Raw genomic sequence first — 23839 nt, 5'->3', positions numbered from 1 at the left:
CATGGGCTCACCACCTGTAGGAGGGGCCAAGGAGGTCGGGTGCTGTGTGAGTTGGGTGGTGGCCGCAGAACTGACCTCTCTGTACTATTTTTTCCTATGCTTGTCCTGGAGTACAAAGAAACACCACCATGAACCAAAACGTGGAGACTGGGAAAGATCGAAAAAAAAAAAAATGTGGTCGCTGATTACAAGCGTAAGAAGGCATGCAAATGAATATGAATAATATGAATAATGTTGCATCCGTGCCACAATATTTTCCAAAATGTACTTTACAGGTCATAAAATGAGTTATTCCAAATATCATATATACCTGTGTCTCTGTTTTTTTTGTCAGTGCAGCTTTGACATCATGGAACATAAGGTGCATAGTAATTCAGCGTGAGCAGGAACACTCAATCAAACTGAATAAAAAAAAATCAAGTGACGGTGAGATACGAGAAGGCAGATTCACCAGCATTTGTTTGTCGGCTTTTATTCCTCCAGATCAGAGGAATTCCTTTTCCATTGTCTCAAAACACCACTCACATCTACAGTTATTCCCAGTTTCAGATAAAAAGTAACCACATCAGATCTGGGGCGGGGGTGTGTGTGTTGTATCGTGATCGTGACTGAGAGAATAAAAGTGAAAAACAACACTAACTTTCACAAGTACTATAAATTTACATTGGCTGTTGGAGACACAAATCAAATGTATGCTTTTATTGTATAATATTAACAATAAGAGCAGCTCACTACTCAAAACGGTAAATTTGCGGGGGAGGTGGTTTCAAACTCACGGCCTCTGGATTATAAGTCAGCAGTTCTTACCACTGCACTACAAAAGCTGTTGTATTGCACTAGTACCTTTTACGAAAGTGTTTATTTGATATTTGGCCATCAGCCTTCACACATTATATAGTTCATGTCTACATCTTGTCATTTATTACTAAAACATGAACAATGTTTCTGTTTTAACGATGTATTTACATAGATTGTTGTTAACACAGATGATATTATTTACTATATACAATTCTAGGTAGCTCACTCCCAGATAATCAAGGCAGGAACTGGGAGAACTTCTTGCTCGTTCTGCGGTGGTTGGGGGGTTGGATGGGGTGGTATAGTAGGCTGCTTGTTGCTTGGGCTTATGGACACATTTACAAGACAAAAGACGCTGAGGGAGAGGTGCGAAGGGATTTAAGTTTTTTCGTAGGCTCTGGTAATTCTAGTGTTAACCAAAAGAAACGAATCTTGAAAACAGGATGTATCAGCCTTGCTCAAAGATAATAAATCAGCAACACTTGAATGCATGCAAGTAGAAGAGATCCACATTACAATCCAAGAGAAGACACAGAGATTAGACAGGAGAGAGGAAAACAAAGAACAGCAATAAAGGAGAATTGTAAATGAAATACATTACAAGATGCCAAACGAGTTAACCCAGTAGCCCCAAAAGCAGTCATGTATAATGTAGACAGTAGCTTCAGAATCCCACCCCTACACTGTATATGCAAAAAAATAAACCGAGGTCTCTCAAATAAAAACACAGGAAAAAATCAACAAGTTCTGCTTATGAGTGTGCAAACATGGAGAGAGCTCAGTAAACAATCCCATCCTAACCCCAACATTCATAATACAAGAGTCAATGTGGTGATAAAATAAAAAGCACACATCTGAAGATAAATATGACAGGCAAGCAAATATTAAACCATTGTGGGTTGAGAGTATGTGGAGCATGAAAGGCTTGTGTCCTGACCCCTCACAACCTGTAATGACTCTCTAATCACATGTGTATGTACACATATAAAATGAACACATGAAAAAAAAGGAAGAAGTAGCCATTATGAATCAATATTCTGGAAAATGTCTAAGCACTACTGGTATATCATACATAAAACAGTCAAAGCGGCCAAACACCAGTGACATGAAGGAGTCAAGGACACTGAGCGTCTGTTGAGGGTCAGTGAAATGCCGCTGCACCCCTGGGAAGGAAGTCTGAAGCTTTGCCAGACAAATCAGGAAAGCAGAAAGATCAATTTGTGGAGCCTTTTTGATCACCAGAGACGAGGTCTTGTGGGGTTGGTGTGGTGTTGACTGAATAATTGGAAGTAAAAATAGACCTTCCATCCTTCAAAAGTTACATTTGAATGTTTATGTGCATCTTTCAGAATAGTAACTCAGTCAGAACCAGACGTAGACATGTCACTTTGCCTGGTATGTATTCTATGTGCCTATATAATTTCTGGCCTGAAATTTAAAAAAAAAAAAAAAAAGGAATGTACTTTCTGTGTCATGCTGCTTCATTTGAGTACAGACCTGAATAAAAACTGACAGGAGTTTCTGCTCTTTGTTTCTAATTATTACAATATTACTATGAAGGTCAGATAACCTCCTCTCTTCTGATGCATTCAAGGTCACACTTAGAACTCCATTTTGCTCCGATATAAAGGCTGTCAGTTGATTAACAGCGGAAACTGCTCCAGAGTTATCAGCTGCCATGCCAGCATCAATCAAACTCCTCTGGGCTTTCATCACTGGCCTTGAATGCAAAGAACCAGGGTGCGTCTTCCGATCTGAACAATTCATATGTTACACCAAAAAGCACAAAAGGTATGTTGATGCTCTGATAAGACATTTTTATGGTTCATTGTTAAATACAGTAATTGCAGGATAGTGTCATGGAGTACTCTTACAACACAGCCACTATTCAATTGAGCAACACGTGGACTCCTACATGAAAAATGTATACAGAAAATCCAATTTAAATCACTAAAGCAATACAGAAGAATGAACAAAGTGAAGAATTAATGCACTGACCCACAGGAGCACCAGTAATCTAGGAAAAAACTATAAGATAAGGAAACCCGAGATCAGAGCTATTACTCGTACAGTGGAACCTCGGTTCACGAACATCTCGGTGCACGTACAAATTGGTTTACGACCAAAAAGTACGCCAAACTTTTGCCTCGGTTCACGACCACACACTCGGTACACAAACAAGCCAGTTTCCCTTTCGGTTGGTACATGTTCAGTGTCTCCCTGTGCATTTCCTGTGCAGCGAGCAAGAGAGAGCGAGAGAGCGCAACACACACACACACACACACACACACACACACACACACCAACACACACAGAGGCAGCGCAAGAGAGAGAGAGCTGGACACATAAGGTAGGAAGGCAGTTAAAGAATGCACTGGGCTTGATTGTTTTCACTTCTGTTTACAGCGATCGGTTCGTAGTGTACATTGTTGCAGTGTTACTTTTCTTGGTGGTTTATTAAATTATGGATTTTTTTCAAATGTTCATTTTTTTCCCTGTGCTTAAAACTCATTAAAAAAAAAAAGTGTTTTTAGCCAGCGGTTGGTAGCGCTATAGCGCGAACTATTGCAGTGTTAGTTTTCTCTGTTGTTCAAGGTTTTTCTCAGTGTTATTCAATGTTTTTACATTTAGTTTACTATTACGCTGTGCATTTTATGGTTTAATTAACTATATTTGTGCTTAAAAACTTAAAAAATATATATATTTACATACAGTTTGTATGGTCTGGAACGGATTAATTGTATTTACATATAATCCTATGGGAGAAATTGCTTTGGTTCACGACCAAATCGGTTTACGACCAGAGTTTTGGAACTAATTATGGTCGTGAACCAAGGTTCCACTGTATTAGTGTCTGCTCTGGATGAGGAGTGGCAGGTGAAACCAGGACTAGTCATCTTTATCACACACCGGTTTCACTTATACAGCCCTTTATGATATTCATGGACGCGCACTATGCTAACTGAAATTATATTTCTTGCATTTTACTGTGTATTAAATTTAATATGAGTTCATGTATGCAAATGAGATCTTATTTAATTATTCATTCTGTGGGTTTATATTAATCAATTGCAGACTTCTGTCACCTTTTTGATTAATTTCATTCACATCAGGAGATGTTCCTGCTAAAATTACATGAAAGGCTTCATTCTTCAACTTGACCGTTCCCTTACTACTGCTATCCTCCAAAGACTGCTAGGGCTGTCATCATGACATACATCAACAAGCTCCTGTCCAGAGCTCCTTACAGTGGCCATTACTCCAGAGTTCTTGAATGTGATCAATTCAATTTCTACTGCATAGATAATAATGTGTATACTGTAAATAGTAAAACAGCAAAGATACTGAGAAGAAAATAATCAGAGGATACCAAAACTATGAGCCAAAGAGAGAACTGAAAGTCAAACTGATTTTTTGTCTAATTCAGGAGTGTAAAAAAAAAAAAAAAAAAAAAGATAACAAAGCAAATCATTCTTAAACGAAGAAATCAGAAAAAAAAACAATCTGTTTGAAAAAGCACAAACACAGGACTTCTTATACAATTTCAAAAACTCCACAAATGCCCAAGCCAACCTTAACACAATCGCCAATATGATGTCATATTAATCAGATGATCAAAGGAGTACTAGGTAAGAGTACTATGGACACTACTTCATAATGAAATGGAGGCACTCATAAGAAAACAAAGCAAACCATTTTTTTTTATTATCTTAGATATAATTTTCCATAGTGGTTTGTTTGGGTTTGGTTGTTGTATAAAAATTCCCTTTTTGTAAGGGATCACCCAAGAGTAATTAAATGGAGCAGTCATACTTGAAATGCATCTGCAGGTTTTGGAGGAAATCTTTACTAAATACACCTTGATACTCATACTCGTTAATCAGCCTACACATAAAGCAGGTCATATGTTAGACTTAGTAATTACTAAAGGACTAAAAGTTGATATAAAGCAGGTCATTTCAGACCATTTTCTTCTACTTTTTAATATAGAAATAATGATAGAAAACACTCATGAGAAGCATATTGTTAAAAAACGCTTCTTTGACTCATCAGCAACTTTAAAACTTACAAACATTCTAACCATTCAGTCCGTTTATAGTGCCAACTATAATAGCGAGGAGAATGTAAATAGTAAGGTGGAAAGATTTAATATTAAAGTGAGGGCTGCTGTTGACATAGTTGCACCTGAAAAGACAGTTAAAAAATCTTCTAGCATTGTTATACCTGGAAGACCCAAAGAGTGTCTGATTTAAAGAGAACATGCCGTAGAGCTGAGCGTAAATGGAGGAAGACTAAACTAACTATTGACTATGAGATATTAAAAGTTAAAAATAACAGAATACAATAAACACAGTCCGTCTTGAGAGGCGCTGCTATTTCTCTAAGATTATAAATAACAATGCTAGTAATCCAGAGTCTTATTTTCGACAATTGATCATCTGTTAAACCCAGGTAACTCAAAGGAATGCCTCCTAAGTACTTCCAGTAAAACCTGTGAGGCTATCGCTGTATTTTTCAATCAAAAAATTAATGATATTAGAAATAACATAGTATATCTCCCCAACACTAAGGATCCTCCGAAACCCCAGTACCTCATAATAAATAAATTAGAGTCTTTCACTAGGATAGATTTACCTGATTTTACATAAAATAATTTCTCAAATGAAACCATCCACCTGTGCCCTTGACCTAATACCAACAAATTTTTTCAAAGAAGTATCGCGTGTGCTTATTGATAATGTTCTTGACATAGTAAATTCGTCACTAGATACGGGGGGTCTTCCCAGACTGTCTTAAGACTGCGGTAGTTAAACCCCTACTTAAGAAAAATAATCTCGACCCCCTGCTCTTGAAAATTATAGACCCATCTCTAACCTGCCTTTCTTAAGTAAACTTCTAGAGAAGGCAGTCATTATGCAGTTAAATGAGCACCTCAATAAACATGCTATTCTTGATAAATTTCAGTCAGGTTTTAGAACAAATCACAGCACAGAAAACTGCACTCGTTAAAGTAGTAAATGACTTGCGGGGTAAATGCAGACAGAGGCCATTTATCTGTTCTCATCCTCTTAGATCTGAGTGCAGCATTTGACACCATTGATCATATATTCTTAAGAATCGCCTTAGTCAATGGGTGGCCTCTCTGGCAGTGTCTTTAACTGGTTTGAATCCTACCTGGCAGGGAGAAAATTCTTTGTTAGTTGTGGTAATTATAACTCAAAGACACATGATATTCTATATGGTGTTCCACAAGACTCTATCCTGGGTCCGCTGCTCTTCTCAATCTAAATGCTTCCATTAGGTCAGATTATCTCGGGACATAACGTGAGCTACCACAGCTAGGCTGATGACACACAGCTGTATTTATCAATAGCACCTGATGACCCCCAAATCTCTTGATTCGCTAACACAATGTCTAACCTGTATCTCAGAATGGATGAATAGTAACTTTCTCAAATTAAATAAAGAAAAAACCGAAATCTTAGTGATTGGCAATAATGGATACAATGAGGCTATTAGAAATAAACTGGATGCATTAGGATTAAAAGTCAAATCGGAGGTAAAAAGCTTAGGGGTACCGTTGATTGTAATCTGAATTTTAAATCGCATATTAATAAGATCACTAGGACAGCATTTTTTCACCTAAGGAACATAGCAAAAGTTAGACCTCTTATATCATCGAAAGATGCAGAGAATTAGTTCATGCGTTTGTCTTTAGTCGGCTAGATTACTGTATCGCACTCCTCTCAGGACTACCCAAAAAAGACATCAATCGTTTGCAGTTAGTGCAGAATGCAGCTGCTAGAATCCTTACCAGGAAAAGAAAATCCGAACACATTTTCTCCAGTTTTGATGTCACTACACTGGTTACCTGTGTCATTCAGAATTGACTTTAAAATTCTGCTTATGGTTTATAAAGCTTTAAATAATCTCGCCCCGTCTTATATAGCGGAATGTCTGACACCTTATATTTCAAATCGCAACCTCAGATCCTCAACTGAGTGTCTCCTTAGAATTCCAAGAGCAAAACTTAAAAGAAGTGGTGAGGCGGCCTTCTGCTGTTATGCACCTAAAATCTGGAATAGCCTGCCAGTAGGAATTCGCCAGGCTAATACAGTGGAGCACTTTAAAAAAAACTACTGAAAACACAATTACTTTAACATGGCCTTCTCATAACTTCACTGTAATTTAATCCTGACACTCTGTATATCCAATTCATTATAATAACTATTCATTCAAAATCTGTACTAACCCCTACTCTCTCTTCTGTTTCCTTTTCCGGTGTCCTATTGGTGGTGGCTTGTGCCACCACCATCTACCCAAAGCACCATGATGTTCCAACAATGATGGATGGATTAAAAGCCAGAAGTCTGTATAACCATCAGCATCAAGTGACTCCGTGAGAACCCTAACTACAAAGAGGACTATTTCATTTATGTTAGGTAGAATGCCCAAAGGGGAGCTGGGCGGTCTCGTGGCCTGGAACCCCTACAGATTTTATTTTTTTTCTCCAGCCTGCTGGAGTTTTTTTTTTGTTTTTCTGTCCACCCTGGCCATCGGACCTTACTCCTTTCTATGTTAATTAAGGTTGTCTTATTTTAATTTCTTATTTAGTCTTTTATTCTTCTTTTCTCATTATGTAAAGCACTTTGAGCTGCTTTTTGTATGAAAATGTGCTATATAAATAAATGATTGTTGTTGTTGTTGTTGTTGATACTCATGACAATCAATAAATAACATTAACATTCTAACACACCAAGACTTCTCAAGTACGTATGTAAAAAAGTCCTATGAAAATCTAAACTCCACCTTTCAATGTCTTTCTCTTTCCATCAGCTAAAATACAGCGATAGCTGAGCAACCTGAACATTTACCATTAAATTATAAACAAGTCAAAGCCAGAGAAATTAAAACTTAAACAATACTAAAATAAAGCACAAAAAGGCCTGCTACAAGAGAAAGGAAGATGAAGCAAAAAACAAAGAGAAGCGCTAAGGCAACAACAAAGTCTTTAATTTTCTCTCAGGTGACTGCAGCTCTATTAGAACAATCTGGATAAGAACAGGCCATTCAGACCAGCACAGCTCACCATTTCTATCCATTTAAAATAACATCAAGTCGAGTTTTGAAAGCCCATAAACTCCTTCTGTCTACCATACTACTTGGTAGCTTATTCTATTTTCTGTTGTTCTCTGTGAAAAGAACAACATCTTTATGTTTGTGCAAAATTTACCCATAAATGGTTGCCAACTGTGTCCCTGTTTTCTTGTACACATTACAATGCAAACAGGCCAGACACATGACTGTTGGCTAAAGATGCACAGAGATGGACACTCGGTTGGATTAAGCAGCTCCTAGAAGGTGTTTCTTAAAATATTCAATAGAATTTAAATTGCTTTACAGATGTAAGAAAAAGTCTGTGAACCCTTTGGAATCTCCTGAATTTCTGCCCAAACTCCTCCTGAGAACGTGGTCTGATTTTCAACTACACAACAATCTCAGACAAACAAAATCAACCGGAATTCATAACACACAAACAACTGGACGGTCGATGCTGAACACGTTGTTTAAACCTTTACAGTCCCGTCTAGTCAGGTGGTCAACCAATGAGAGGAGACTGGTGGTGTGGCTTAGAGGCACTCAGACAAATAAAAGGGAAGAAATGTGGGTGCTGGCAAAGCTGTCTCTTCACCAGAAAGATCTGCTCAGGAACATACAGTATCTCAGCCAAGCTTCACTCCATTATGCCTGCTGTGCTGGAAGCCATTAACTGACTGCTGATGCACTACATCTCGATGTCGTACAGTGTGGGTGTACACACATTACACATTACATGTTTTTCCCAACACAAAAAGGCAATCTGCAGCTGTGTCCAGCTCTCCTAACACAACTGGAACACTTTACTGCACTCATATTACAAAAAGGGAGCCAAGCAAGATTGAAGCTACTTTTGTTAACCATAACCAGTGACATTCCATCAATACACAAGTCATCCAAGATGTGCCTGACAAATGTCACGTCTCCATAGCCACACTCAAACCACGAGTAATTTATTTTGAGACAAAGTATCTTTGACAGACGTGATGTTGCTTTACATGGTGAAGTAAGTGTTGGTGAAGTAACCTGCTGAACTGTCGGTGTTTCATATGACCAGAACTATTCATTATAACAGCAATCATGTCATTACACGTGCCATGTGACAGTGGCTTCCTGCTCAGACAGTTTTGCCTCACAAGCTTCCTGAACCCCAGAGCACAGAGGAGAGGCACTGTAACTACATGTGTGATCTTTCACTCTCAGATGCAGAGCAAAGCCAGATATTCTTGAATGCAGGTGATGAGATCTCAAAGCGTGAGGGGGAAGAGGCTAATCTACCAGCCAATGAAGTTCTGCAGCATCATGACTGCATACAGAGGTGACAGATTAGCAGGCTCCATATTTGAATGTTTTCAGGGTGGCAATTAAAGGAGTGTTCACAAATACATATTTAAAAAGTGACTACGACTTACAAAAAGTAAATTTTGTAGTAATGTGCATACATCCGGTTTATAAATCTGATTTTTTTCTGGGCGTACACATTTTCCTGTTTTGGTTATGTTTTGGGTGCACATATTTTCACACTCAATTCCATGCAAAGTTTTATAAAGGTCACCCCTGGTCTGGTGTGTGGGTCATTTGAATGCCTGAATCCCCATGTCACCATGTGTGTGTCCTCATTTCACAGTGGTTTGGAGGTAAAAGATCACTGGACACCATTGATGTAAACTCATGGTAGAATCACAGTTTAGGGCATTTTTGCTTCTGCAGGACCAGGGGCCTCATGTATAATGCTGTGCGTAGAACTCACACTATAACATGGCGTAAGCACACAAGCGGGAATGTGTGTATGCACAGAAACATCCAGATGTAAAAATCTGCGCGTATGCAAACTTCCACATTCTTCCGCTACATAAACCCTGGTCAGCATGAAAAGTAACGCGCGTGCACGCGCCTGCTGTCCCGCCCCGACTCCTCCCAGAGTTACGCCTCTTTGAATATGAAAATCAATATAAATAGCCCTTAAGCTCAGTGTTCTGTGAAAAGACAATGGGAAAAGCACGGGGGAAAATAGAAGAATTTCAGCGAATACCAAGTGGAGGCAAAGAAAAACATACTATTTATTGGTCTAAACAGTGGTATAAACAACAAAAGGAAGTTGATTGAGTGACAGAGTGTCAGAAAAACTCGAAAGCTTAAGTTCACAAAGTCGCACAGTGCCCGAAAGAAAAAAGAAGTTGTCACATATCAAAGTCGCCGTGAAAAGGCGAGTCGTAGTCCACCGTCTGAGTGTCATATGAAAGCTTATTAGGGAACAGACAAAAAAAAAATAGGCACACAGTTGGAAAAAAGCACAAAATGCAACTTTTATCTCGAAATTTCCACTTTAATCACATAGTTTATTTTGTCATTAAAGTAGAACATCATAAACTTCATCTTAAAATTGTTTAATTTACTAGTTTCTCAAATCCCATCATAACTAAAGTAGCACGTTAAATACTTTGTTTTGTATTTGCTCTTCTATGCGCTCTATGTGTGTGAATCACTAACTGCTTCCGGGCTTTCTCTTCCTCCGACCGGACACAGAATCCATTACATTCGTGATATTACAGCTCTCTGAATAATTAAGATACTGAGATGTATACTTGATATCATTTTCATGATGATAGGAGTTAAATCATGTTATTAAACATGGGAACACTGGTGGCGCAGTGATTGTTCCTGTCTCACGTAAGATGCTTGCTGTGCCATGCGCGACGTTTGATGAAATACTTTATTGTACTAGTACTGTCTCTTTCAAACGTACTAACCTCCAATTCCAGTCCTTACTTTTCTTTCTCCAAATACCCAATCGCCACACAATCAGCTCCGTAATAGACGTTAAGCCATCCGTAAGCTTAGAACGCCAATTCTTCAAAACTTTTAAGGAACATTGAAATATCTTTGTAGTACGTGTTTAATTATTCTATCCATCTATCCTTCCAGTGTCACGCCAGCACAAGCAAGAATACAGCACGAGGCAGGAACAATCCGTGAACGGAGCACAAGCTCCTAGCTAGCACTGTGGCACCATGTCCTGGCATGTTTAATTATTAACAATATAGATTATTTAAATGAAGTTAAAGTCTTATCTGTATAATATAATAAACATATTTTGCTGCATTTCATCTTAAAAATGATATCGTCATCATATGAAAATAAGCGCTTTATAAAGTGGCTCAGGTTGTGAAATATTATAACTGTAGCGCAAGTTTACAGTGAGGTGATTGTACTAATAAGTACAAACAGTTCTACAAAGAGCACTTGATTGAGTGCGTTTACAGTTCTTGGGATGAAGCTGTTTCTGAACCGTGAGGTCCATACAGGAAAGGCTTTGAAACTTTTGCCGTGTGAAAGCAGTTCAATAGACAACATGGCTGAGGCAGCGTGTGCTTGATTCTGTATACCGATAATTCACTTTCTCAGCTTCTGTAGATCCTTGATTCCCAACTCAGATGCAGTGATATAAATACTCTGAGTGGTGCAGTGAGAGTAATATGGAAAAAGATGATCCGCTGTGACAACCCCTAACGGGAGCAGCTGAAAGAAGAAAAAGAAGGTGTGGTGAGAGTAACAACGCTAAAGCATCTATTGTATTTAGAATAGTTTGACCATTCTGTGGACCATTATACTGTTACTGGTTAATTACAATCAGATGCATTAAACTAATAAACAATATGCGGTTAATTTCAGTGCATTTATAAAGCCACGTCAGGGATGTGGATCTGAAAAAGAAAGGATAACCACTGTGGTGGATTGCCGGCATTTTACTCCGGCCCTCACCCCCAGGCCGCCAGGAGGAGCTCTCCCGACAGCATGATCGTGCCCCGAGTTCCAGCAGGGCCTCATGGACTATGTAGTTTTTATACACAGTCCTGCTGGATACCTTGGGGGGCCACCAGGAGTCGCTGTAGGGGGGCTCGTGGACTCTTATGCGCCCTATAACCCGGGAGTACGTCACGGTCACGTGACAGGAATAAACGACGTGCTCCCGGGTTGAAGAAAAGGACTGTTTACCCTGACCCGGAAGGGAAAAGGAACTGTGGACTGATTGGGCAGGAACACCTCCGGGTCAGGGTGTATAAAAGGATTGTGGGAAAGCCCAGACATTGATTGAGCTGAGCTGGGAGGTAGGGTGGTGAAGTGTCTGGGCGAGGAGGACTGGTTTGTATTGAAAGCTTATTGTAGTATATGAGTGTGGAGTGGAGGGTGCTTTGTGCACAGTACAAGAAAATAAAAGAGTCTTGGAATTTTATCCAGTGTCTGGAGTGGTACCTGAGGGTGTTAGGGGTGGCTCCATGCCTCTACTGCTACACCACACAGGAACAGTAGCACTGCTTTGACGCTGGGTGCCGCCAGTCTGCAAAACCGAGCGGAGAACATGCGTACGCCACGGTATGAGGTACCGTGGAAATGTGCATGGCTTTATGCCAAGTTTAGGTTTTATACATCGCGATTTGAACGCAAAAACGTTCTTACGCAAGATTTTTGTGTGTACGCACTGTTTATACATGAGGCCCCAGGACAGGATGCCATCATCAATGTAGCACTGAATTAAAAATTGTTACAAAGAAATCTGATAGGAGATGTTATGACAGTGAAAGCTTGAGAGAAGTTAGGTAATAAAAAAGACAATCAGCTGAAAAAAAAAGAAGAAATCTACAAGAGAAAGGCTTAAACAGAAGAAAGCTGGTATTCTGGACCAGCCAATCAGAATGAAGAGCTTAAGATTCATTGGCTTTACCTGAAATCAACTGATCAATGAAGGGATCCCTGAGATAACAAGGAACAGAAAACTTTGGAAACGATGAACAGACAAGAAATTGAACCCTGAGTAGCAGCTGCAGGAAACGTTTGGTGGAGGTCACTGCAGTTAAAGGAGGATCAGAAAGTTTCTAAACACAGGGGGTCACAAACTGGACTTTTCCCATGTTTAAACAATGTATTCAGGAATGACAAGGATCTCATTGTTTGTTATTAGTTTAAGACGACTGTGTTTGCCTGTTCTGGGGACTAATTGAAGATCAGACCACAGAATTAGGAGGAAATATTGTAGAAATAAAAGAAATTCCAAAGGGTTCACAAACTTTTTTTTTTTTTAACCTAAGACAGGCTTAGAGTGTTTTAATAATGTCACAAACAATAATGGAAGAAGTGTAGATTCCTAAACCCTGTAAAACGTAGTGAAATTGTTGTGTTTAATATAGTATGAACGTTTATCTAAGTTTCTTTAAAAAAAAACACAAGACAACACTTTCAGGCCCATAACCCTGACCCTAAAACGTACACAGATTGTTATTTTTAACTTACTTGTTTTAGATGACGTCTTAGGTGGTGGCTGACCTTCCTTAGTTCTAGGAGATGAAATTTCTTCAGTCATCTTTCTGTCAGACTGTAATGATTCATATTTTACATTGATAGAAGACTCCGGAGATGAAGAGTGTCTGCTATGAGAAGAGACTAACCCGGTCACAGCTCCATCTTGATGTCCATAATGAAGGTCGTCTTCCTCGAAACTCTCCATATTCCCACAGTTGTGCATCTCAGTGCTGACACATTTCTCTTCATTTTCCTCCTTAAAACTCACTGACCCCAGTTCACTGTCCTCTTCCTTAATGTCCAGACTCTCCTGTTTGGGGTGGACACTCTCCCACTCACAGTCCTCTTCCTTAACATTTGTGGTCCACTCCTCCATGATATTCAGGTCAGTCTCACACATCTCCTCTTTCACATCCATTTAAACGTTACAGTAAATGGGAGATTTTTCTCTCTCTGTGGAAAAAAACAGGAATCAATTCCATTAAAACGCCATCATTCAGATCTAATGATATTTGATTTTTATAACATCCTGTTAGTTAAAGCTGATGTCAAGTCAGAAAGTTCATAGCAATCAGACAGTAACTCACCACTTTTCATGTCACATTAGCTGTAAAATGAGTTTGGGAATGAAAGGAGGGTCCATCAGGGTAGAAAAAGAAGGAGGCCATCTTGCACATTTGTGTGTCAACAGTATTCACTACTTTGATTGAACATTCAATACTGTTAGGGTCCCAGAATTGTGTTATCAGTTAATGTCAAGGAAGGTCAAGTTAGGCTTCAGGATTATGTTAATAAACAGAGGCATATGAAGGAGGAGCTTAAAATCACTGGTCAACTTGTCTAATGTGAAACTGCCCAAACCTTGCAAAATCCAAAACCATTATTTAAGTCACAGCCTTCATTTAGATAATCTTATCGGGATGGAGGCAGTTGGCAGTGTATCCCTGTAAAGATGGCTGCCTAATGTGAGGCACCCAATGTCTGACTTCAACTAGCCTGTGACTCACTAAGATAAATTTAAACAGGTTTGATTTTGTTTTAGTCTTAGGTGCAGACTGTGTGTGCAGGAGAGCTGACAACCAGTGAATGTTTCCCTGAAGTAGAAGGCATAGAGTTAAGTGAAGAGGAATAAAATCTGCAGGTTTTGAACCTAACAAAAATAAGAGATGTTCCTCTTTCTGTTGTTTCGTGTTTCAGATAGCAAAACAAAAGGGTAAAAAAAAAATAAAATAAAATGCGAAGATTGCTTTTGAAGAGCTACAGCTGTTAACCCTTTGTACACCACAGACGCCATCAGCAGCATGCTATTGGCTGTTAGAAACAGGGCTGAGCACAACTCTGCTGAATGGTCGACACACAATTGCTAAATGTGACAATTGTTTGAATTAACGTGGTCAGGTGATGAGATCGGTGACTGTGGTTGGCAAATCTGACATGCTCCAGGACAAAAATGTTCTTCAAAACAACTTTGTCATTATCAACAACTTTGAAACAAGTTTCAAGTTTATTAGCTTCATCTTGTTTAATACACTCTGCACACATCTCCAGTATTTTAGTACTTAACACAGTAATAAACTCCTATTAAACAGCAGCACCTCCCAGTATTGTGAGACTGGCATGGTGGAGGCCTTGTGTACCTCAGTCTTTCTTAACGCTCCATTTGTGCTTCTGACGGACCAGTTAGCTATGGGTAACTCTAAAAATATGTGTGTGTGTGTTATTGGGGGGGAGGGGGGCAGAGTAAAAGTGGCTCATTATTGACCTTCATGAATATTCTAATTAAATGAAAGTGGGTCTTGGCCAGAAGAGGAATGCCAGTCCTGACAGTGATGTTCACCTAAGAGTGGCACATGGGGTGACCCACACAGCCTGGTTGGGTCTGTATGATAAAGTCACAAATATAAGTAGACAAATGGACCTTAACTTCCACCTCACCACTGTGGTCCAGTGCAAAGCAAACACAAATAGAAGTTATTGGGGTATAGGAAGAAAACCAGAGTTCCTGTACAAGGCAGGAGCCAGCTATAGACCACCATAGGGTACACTCACATTCAAGTCCACAACCACACCAAGACAAGTTAGATTTGCCAGGCCTCTAAACCTGAGCATCTTTAGAGAAGTGGAGAAAATAAGAATAAAAGAGCAGACATGGAAACTGCATAGAGACTTAAAAACTGGCTGAGATTTAAATTCATTCTTACAGAACTGTAAGGCAGTAACACAAACCACAAATCTCTATTAACTTCTCTAACACTCACTAACAGACATTACTGAAACATGGGAGTTTGTCATATTTGGTACAGGTTAAATGGAAAAAAAGACACACATTTAAGTGTCCATTCAAGCAATGCAAGTAAATGTCTGCTGTCTGCATTGGGTTAAGCAGGTTTGTGGCCGTGCATGTAAATACAGATACAGATTGCCAACCTTTACCAGTTAACAACATATAATTTAAAGTCTTAAAGGCGAATTACTTCATAGCAGCACTGCCGTTTTTTCTCTAACTATATCTTAGTATTTGTTCTCAGATCGTATTCTCTAAGACTATTCCACACGGTCATGGACTCCAGTTCGTTTTTCACTTTTACTAATCTGACGCTTCACAATTCTTTTAATGGCCGGCCGGTCACCACCTCCGTGACTGTCTTTGAACTGGACACCGTGGAGGGACAAAAGAGAAACAAAGGCAGAAATCAAATAATGTACAGCGCCGTATTTGAGCCACAGAGGAAAAAATTAAGGACGCAGTGAAAAGGTGTATTTTGTGATTAAAGTCGAAATTTCGGCCTTAATCTACAAAAGTTTACTCTAACCTCGTAGTTTACTTTATCATTAAAGCAGACCGTTGTAGACGTCATCCCAGTTTTTAATCACTATAAGCTTCTGGGACTTCCTCCTGACCTGACAGCAAGCAGCAATAGATCACCGCACAGAACACATTAAATGTATGATATCCAACTCTCTGCAAATTTAGAATCTTTAGATTTATACTCAATATCACTTTCATGATTAAATGCATTTACGTTACATTTTACAGATAAATCGTTAATTTTGTATAAATAATGAATACTGTTAATAATTACACACAAGGGGGTGACACGGTGTTGGAGCGGTGGTGCTGCTGTCTCACAGGGAGTCATGTCGCTGGTGTTCCCTGCCTGGAGTTTTCATGTTTTCCTGCTGGGTTTCCACAGTGGGCTCCGGTTTCCTTCAAAAGATATGCAGAGTTGGTGACACTAAAATGACGCAAGTGCTTGTATTCACCTTGTGATGAGCTGATGCCATGTCTAGGGATTGTTCCAAGCAATTCACAACACAGCAAAGCCGCACCTGTTTCCACTGTGATAATATCTCGCACTGCCACCTGGTGGATTCCTCCAGATTTATGTAAAGTACACGCGCAAGTATAAACAGTAGTGATGGGCGGAGTGAAGCCTCACGAAGCATCAACATGTTTGAAGCAATTGTGTCGGAAATCGTATCGAAGCTTCAAAGCATTTCACACTCACTTCTCTAGGGACACCTCCTGGCCATTTTTCATTAACGTTACACAAACTTATAATCCATTTCAATGACGTCTGTCACAACTGTTATTGCATTTATTTTTTCGCAGCTACAGACTGACAACGAAGAGAAGGGTTCGTCAGCAGCTTCTAGTGTCTGATATCTAAAAAATATAAATATAACTAACGCCGACAGGCAGAATGCACTATACGATAGCAAAAGTTAAACAAAATAAGACGCCTCACTCATGGATTCCCGGCTCTTTCAATTAGTATTTACTTTTGTACTGTATCATTATAATCATTAGTAGTATTATAATTAACCCTCATCTTTTCTTGAGATCACATTTAATAGCCTTAAATGTTTTCTTTGGTCTGACTTAATTAAAACGGAGTAGACATAAAATAAAGGTTTATCACTGTACTTTGCCATGATATAGGTAAGCACATTTGAGAAAGAAAAGGTGAAATCCTTAAATCACAGATGTTAGTATTCGGTCAAGTATTGACATATTTCATTTATTAATACTTTACGATATCTTGTGGAGCACAAAAGTAACGGGTTCGCTACGAAGAAAAGACGCCGTCAGTGGCTCAACTAACTAAGGTGGTTGCTTTTCAAATTCTGAGCATAGTGCAAACCCGAGTTCGATCCGAATTAAAGACTCATCACAATTAATAATAACTAGCAAAATACCCGCGCTTCGCAGCGGAGAAGTACTGTGTTAAAGAGGTTATGAAAAAGAAAAGGAAACACTTTAAAAATAACGTAACATGATTGTCAATGTAATTGTGTTGTCATTGTTATGAGTGTTGCTGTCATATATATATGACATATACATACACACACACACACAAACATATATATACATATACACATATATATATACACTAGCAAAATACCCGCGCTTCGCAGTGGTGAAATACTGCCTGAATATTTTAATTAAGAAAAAAGTAAACATTTTTAAACTGAGGGAAAATATACAAATAATTATTTGTTAAGGATCTCTTTGTATACGACGTTGTCAGTTCGTCCCTCCAGTTGTAATATGACCAAGCTGTGTGCTGAGCTTACTCTTGAGCATGCAACATACAGTTGGCCATGTGAAAAGCAATCCTGCCTCAAATCAATGCCAACCTTTTGTAGTGTTTGTCCTTGAGACTTATTAATTGTCATTGCGAAGCAGAGCCTTACTGGAAATTGAATGCGTTTGAATTGAAATGGGAGATTAGATGGTATAACGGGGATGCGAGGAATAAAAACTGTGTCACCCGAGGCACTGCCAGTAAAAATAGTTGCTTCAATCAGGTTGTTTTGTAGAGATGTGACCTGAAGTCTCGTGCAGTTACAAAGTTTTGGTGGCTGTAAGTTTCTCAGTAACATTATTGGTGCCCCAACCTTCAAAATGAGATTATGCTCAGGAGTGCCTGGAGGATTTAGAGTGTTGAGAAACTCTATTGGATAATGTACCGCGTCTTCTACTTCTACAACTGAATCAACAGATTGATATGTTTTTGGTTGTGAAGGTAGTTCTTGTAGTAAAATGTGGTTTATAGTCGTAGTCATGTTATTTTTTGGTGTCAGGATAGCTCTCTCTCTTAACCATGACACGTATTTTGGTGGAGATTTCATAGATCGGGATAAACATTTTGAAGAAGGCTTTGTAAGGTATTCACGATGAGACAGAGATTTGTAGGAATATTTATTTTACGATTTTCTTGTATGAAGGTGCCATCACCTATAATCATCAGAAGAGCAGAGAACTCCTCGCTTTTTTGTCGCCTTTCAAATGAACTCTCATGTTTATTTTTAAAGTAACAACATTGATTTGTGGCCATAAGTATGAAGATTTCAGAGATGCTTTAACTTCATCAGCGCGTGTTCCTCTGGGCACGACTGGTAGGGTTTGGCGGAAGTCTCCAGCCAGTAACACTGTCAAGCCTCCCATAAGTTTGTTGGTGTTTCGGATGTCTTGGAGGGTCCTGTCTAAAGCCTCAGTACCTGCTCTGTGTGCCATAGTGCATTCATCCCAGACAATAAGCTGACAATGTCGCAACACTTCAGCCATGTTGCTTTGCTTTGATATGTTACACATGGGGGATTCAGTATGGTTGAGGTTCAGAGGCAGCTTGAAAGCTGAATGAGCAGTTCTGCCACCCTCTAGAAGAGTTGCAGCAATGCCAGAAGAAGCCACAGCTATGGCAATGTTACGTTTTGCTCGGATTTTTGCAAGGAGAAGGTTTATTAGGAATGTCTTACCAGTTCCTCCTGGAGCATCAAGGAAAAACACTGTGCCAGTGGCTGACGCAACGCTGCTCATGATTTGGTCATAAACTGACTTTTGGTCACTATTTAGCAAACGCTCGTTATTTGTGACTATATTGGCCAATTGCGAGGTGTTGTAAGATGTCTCTTTCAAGTACTCGGGATTTGACGTAAGTTGTACCAGTTGTGTTAAAGGTGAAGGCAAACCGTAATGATTAAGAGATTGACCTCCAATACCATTTACGTAGTTTTGAAGCAACTGTAGACAGTTGTTATAGATCAAATTTAACCACTGGTGGACTTCTGTTCGTATATGATCTTTTTCAGTCTGTCTCCTAATATCATCTGCTATGTTGTCTTTATGTTTTTCCCATAGGTTTAAGGGGTTTCCATTTGGCAGAACACCAACATGACAGCAAACAGTTCACGGATCTTTTGAGGTGAGCGAGACAGAGCAGCTTCCTGTAGAGTCTCGTCCAGTTGATATCGTCATGTAATAAACCGAGTGCCCTGCAGGCTGACTTATAGGTCGGATGTAGGACACCATCAACTGTTCTGAGAGATTTGAAAGATGTGGGACCTGTGATTTTGTTGAGCAGCAGTCGAAGATGGTAGCATTCAGAGTTATTCGGGTGTACAGTGTAGACCCGTCCCAGTACATTATCCTTTTTCACTCCCGAATGTCCTGATACAGGGTTGCCTTGTTTTCTTCGACGAAACATGTTGTTTGCCCACACATAATATGATGGAATTTCATTATAATGAAGTTGTTTTGCAAAATCATCGTGTTTACAAAGGTCAAAGAATGCTAAAAGGGTGGTTTGTGGTGGATTGTGTACTTTATCGGCAACGTTGCCTTCTGTGAAATAAATTCTTTGTCCGTTCTCAAGATGCACAGCAAGATGAACGACCGGAGGGTAACGTTCGTGAATGGGAAAACAGAAAATGCGCCAGGCTGCTTCAGAGCTACTAATGTAACGACCAGCTTCATATCGAGATACTTCGTCATTTTCATTTGTATTGTAAATACTGCCTGGTCACTTCCCTTGTTAACATACTTGCAGATATATTTGATTGATTTTACTGAAGTGCAAAATTCGACATTGATGTGAGCATTGAAGAAGCGGGGACAGCACAGGACTATAAGGGACCACCCATCTGTTGTCGATATCTACTCCTTTGATGTTAATTGTATGACCTCCATCAGCAGGTCCGCGCCGGCGGTACTGAGGGTAACCATCTTCTCCGGTCTGAGTTTCTGAGATGAACGGACGCGGGTACTTCTTAGTGCATATTCTGTTGATCATGCAGGGTGAGTTGATATTATGAGGTCCACATGGCCGTGAATCATGGTGGATTTTACTATTTTGTGTAGGGCAGGGTCAGTCTGTGGATCAGGAATTTTCGCACGGATGACTTGATCGATGAGAGCTGGTTTAATCCTATCTTTTAACCACAATAGAATGTGTGCATGGGGGAATACCTCGCTTTTGCCACTCTATGGTGTACATGTAGCAATTTGTACAGCCAAAAATGTTACTCTTCGTGAGCAAGTCTATGATTTTGCGAATCTTGAGATGAAATACACGACTGATAAGGTCGTGGCGATCGTGAGGTTTTTGATGTGGAAGGAGAATTTCAGTGATCTCAGGCCATTTAGGATTGCAAGTAAATGTGATGAATAAGTCAGGGCGGCCATAATGACGTACGTATGTCATTGCGTCTTGTGTACGCTCGTGCATATAGCGAGGTCCTCCAGTGAAGGAAGATGGTAATATCACAGCTTGACCAAGTTCTATTAAATCAGTGTCTTTTTTGTCAATAGCATCTTTTAAGTGAACGCAATTTTCAGCTCGTAGTTTTTTCTGATTTAGTCTGATATAATTTAGTCGTTCGGATTCAATTTTTGCATACATATCAACTAAAACTGATTTAATAAAGTTCGGAAGAAAAGGATAGTATTATCATGATGTTGTCTGATCATAAGGCGGTATGAATAGAAGTTTGCTGCAGAGACGGTTTTGTTCATAGGTAACTTACTGGTAGCATGAACTTGAGGTATAGACACAGAATAGCCGTCTTCACCATAGCAGAACATGAGAGGATATGATAGGATAGGATCTGTGGGTTTCCTTAATGCGTTGCAGTTTATTGTCTCTGGTTTTCAAGACAATATCTCTACTGTTGAACGTTTGCCCAACGATGACAACACCAACTTGATGAACTGTGGGTTTATTAAATCTGCCTTTGTGTGCATGTAATGGTTTTTTGTCTGCGTGAATGACAACTTTGAACTGTTTGTCATCATCTGAAATACTGTCCATTGTGGAGTGGAAGTCCTGGATGTAAGTGTTACAGTCATGGAGCATTTTTTGTAATTGCTTGACCAGGAATATGTTAAGTCCAGAAAAATTAGCGCAGCGGATTTGTGCTTCCTTTTCATCATCCCCGACAAAATAATTTGCAAAAATTTGTGTTCCTCACTCGGCATAGGTAAAAGACTGCCAATCAAGTGATACACTTGTCCCTGAACTTTAAATGAAGGCATAAAATTTCTCTCAACGATTTGTTTAGCACCAAATGACGTCATTTGAAATGCGCTGTTGTACTTTCAAATATTGTTCAAGAAATGCTCACTTGAGGATGTTCGCCATTTAGCAGGCTCTCAAGAAGGTCAGGAAGCTTACGTAAAGGAGTGAGAGAGACTTTACCACCGTTACAGCACAAACCAGGAGACTCGCATTTCCACTTCTGAGCTTGACAATAGTCACAGTGAACATCAATGGATCCAATGTGTACTGTTTTGTCAGACTTATAATGAATGTTTGGGTCATACGCAAATCCACAATTGGCTTTTTTGAGCCAAACCTGTTGTTCGTATGAGCCGCTTTTCATTATTGGGATCGTATCTAGAAACAGAAGCTCTATTAACTTGTGATTTGCCTCCGTGTATTTAGCGACAGCGTCTCTATGAACTTGTGGATTTGCTTGCGAGTATTTAGCCACAGCGTCCCTATGAAGTTGTGGATGTGCCTGCGAGTATTTAGCCACAGCGTCCCTATTAACTTGTGGATGTGCTGCGAGTATTTAGCCACAGCGTCCCTATTAACTGTGGATGTGCCTGCGAGTATTTAGCCACAGCGTCCCTATTAACTTGTGGATGTGCCTGCGAGTATTTAGCCACAGCGTCCCTATGAACTTGTGGATGTGCTTGCGAGTATTTAGCCACAGCGTCCCTATGAACTTGTGGATTTGCTTGAGTATTTAGCCACAGCGTCCCTATGAACTTGTGGATTTGCTTGCGAGTATTAGCCACAGCATCCCTATGAACTTGTGGATTTGCTTCTGAGTATTTAGCCACAGCGTGTTTATTAAGTTGTGGATTTTTGTGCGAGTATTTGGCGGCAGCTGCACGAAGTTGCTTCCGTCTAGCTGCATCAGAAAATCTACCACGACGTCTGATACGCCTCCTTTTTACTGTGTTCTCACAGCTTGGATTGCTGCTGTCATAATCGGCTCAAGCTGGATTTGTGTTGAACTGACATTCGGTATGTGTCAATCGATATAAGCATACAACTGGCTTCATCAATAACTTCGCATCCATGTTTTGAGAGTTGAAATATTCATAAACATCAAAGTATCCACTACTCAAATCGTCACCTGTGAATCTAAGATGTTTAAGAGGCATTGACGGTTCTCCAAAGGTGTAAAATATTTGGCCATTTCGGTATACTTGAAAGCGACAACCAAACAATTCAGCGGCAGCCATCAACTCACATGCAGAACCATAGGTGAAGGGCTTAAGCATTTCAGTCTTATAGTGCTCCTGTGTAGTATAATTATCTCCTGTACCATCATCAGTCCACACTTTGAACCTGTCCCAGTCATTTAATACATAAGACACAATGTCCCTGCGGATATCAAAAGTGAGCCTGATATGTCCGTGCAATATGTAACACAGAGAATGGAAAAGGCAGGCGCCATCTCCGGGCATACACACCACTCGGTAAATGATAGTTCTTTGATTGATGGTGATCACCTCGATAGACATTTTAATAGGGGTAGAGTTGCAAGAATAAAGGGAATGGGTACTTGATCAACAGCAGAGAAGTCGCGGATTAAATAAAGAAAATGGGTACCTGAACACTAAAGTAAGTGTAAAATATCTATACAATAACTATAACAATCTTAACAAATGAACAATAAAACAACGGAGAATCCGTGGATTAAATGTGCCTTATAAATTGCGCAGCGCCTTATATGGGTAGGCAGTCAGGCAAAGAAAGGGATTCAAATATATAAACGAAGAAAACAGCAGCAGAGAAGCCGCGGATTAAATAAATAAAATGGGTACCTGAACACTAAAGTAAGTGTAAAATATCTACACAATAACTATAACAATGTTAAGAAATGAACAATAAAACAGCGGAGAACTCGTGGATTAAATGTGCCTTATAAACTGCGCAGCGGCTTATATGGGCAGGCAGTCAGGCAAAGAAAGGGATTCAAATATATAAACGAAGAAAACAGCAGCAGAGAAGCCGTGGATTAAATAAATAAAATGGGTACCTGAACACTAAAGTAAGTGTAAAATATCTACACAATAACTATAACAATCTTAACAAATGAACAATAAAACAGCGGAGAACCCGTGGATTAAATGTGCTTTATAAACTGCGGAGCGCCTAATATCGGCAGGCAGTCAGGCAAAGAAAGGGATTCAAATATACTGTATAAACGAAGAAAACAAAAGCAGAGAAGCCGCGGATGAAATGTGCCTTATATGGCGTTCGTTTATAACACAGCAAAAAAGATGTGTAAAGACCGCTTCACAAAAAAACTGCAGAGCGCCTTATCTTCGTTGGCGAAGCAAGGA

At 39.6% G+C, this 23839-nt stretch overlaps 2 protein-coding genes across 6 annotated transcripts in view; one reads left to right on the top strand and one right to left on the bottom strand.

Moving 5' to 3' along the window:
- Positions 1 to 23839, top strand: part of LOC114665494 (zinc finger protein 239-like) — a 541579-nt gene that overhangs the window by 336864 nt on the left and 180876 nt on the right. The gene's annotated exons all lie outside the window — the stretch shown is intronic.
- LOC114665426 (zinc finger protein 664-like) overlaps positions 1 to 23839 on the bottom strand; it is a 37262-nt gene that overhangs the window by 2288 nt on the left and 11135 nt on the right. For both annotated transcript variants that reach the window (XM_051927097.1, XM_051927100.1), the window contains exon 2: positions 13186 to 13645. In XM_051927097.1, coding sequence (XP_051783057.1) covers positions 13186 to 13612 — 427 coding nt within the window. In that variant the 5' untranslated portion in view covers positions 13613 to 13645. The remainder of the gene's footprint in view (positions 1 to 13185; positions 13646 to 23839) is intronic.

The sequence above is a fragment of the Erpetoichthys calabaricus genome, chromosome 1 (genome assembly GCF_900747795.2).
Source record: "Erpetoichthys calabaricus chromosome 1, fErpCal1.3, whole genome shotgun sequence".
Classification (NCBI taxonomy): Eukaryota; Metazoa; Chordata; class Cladistia; order Polypteriformes; family Polypteridae; genus Erpetoichthys; species Erpetoichthys calabaricus.
This window is presented reverse-complemented; position numbering and strand designations above follow the sequence as displayed.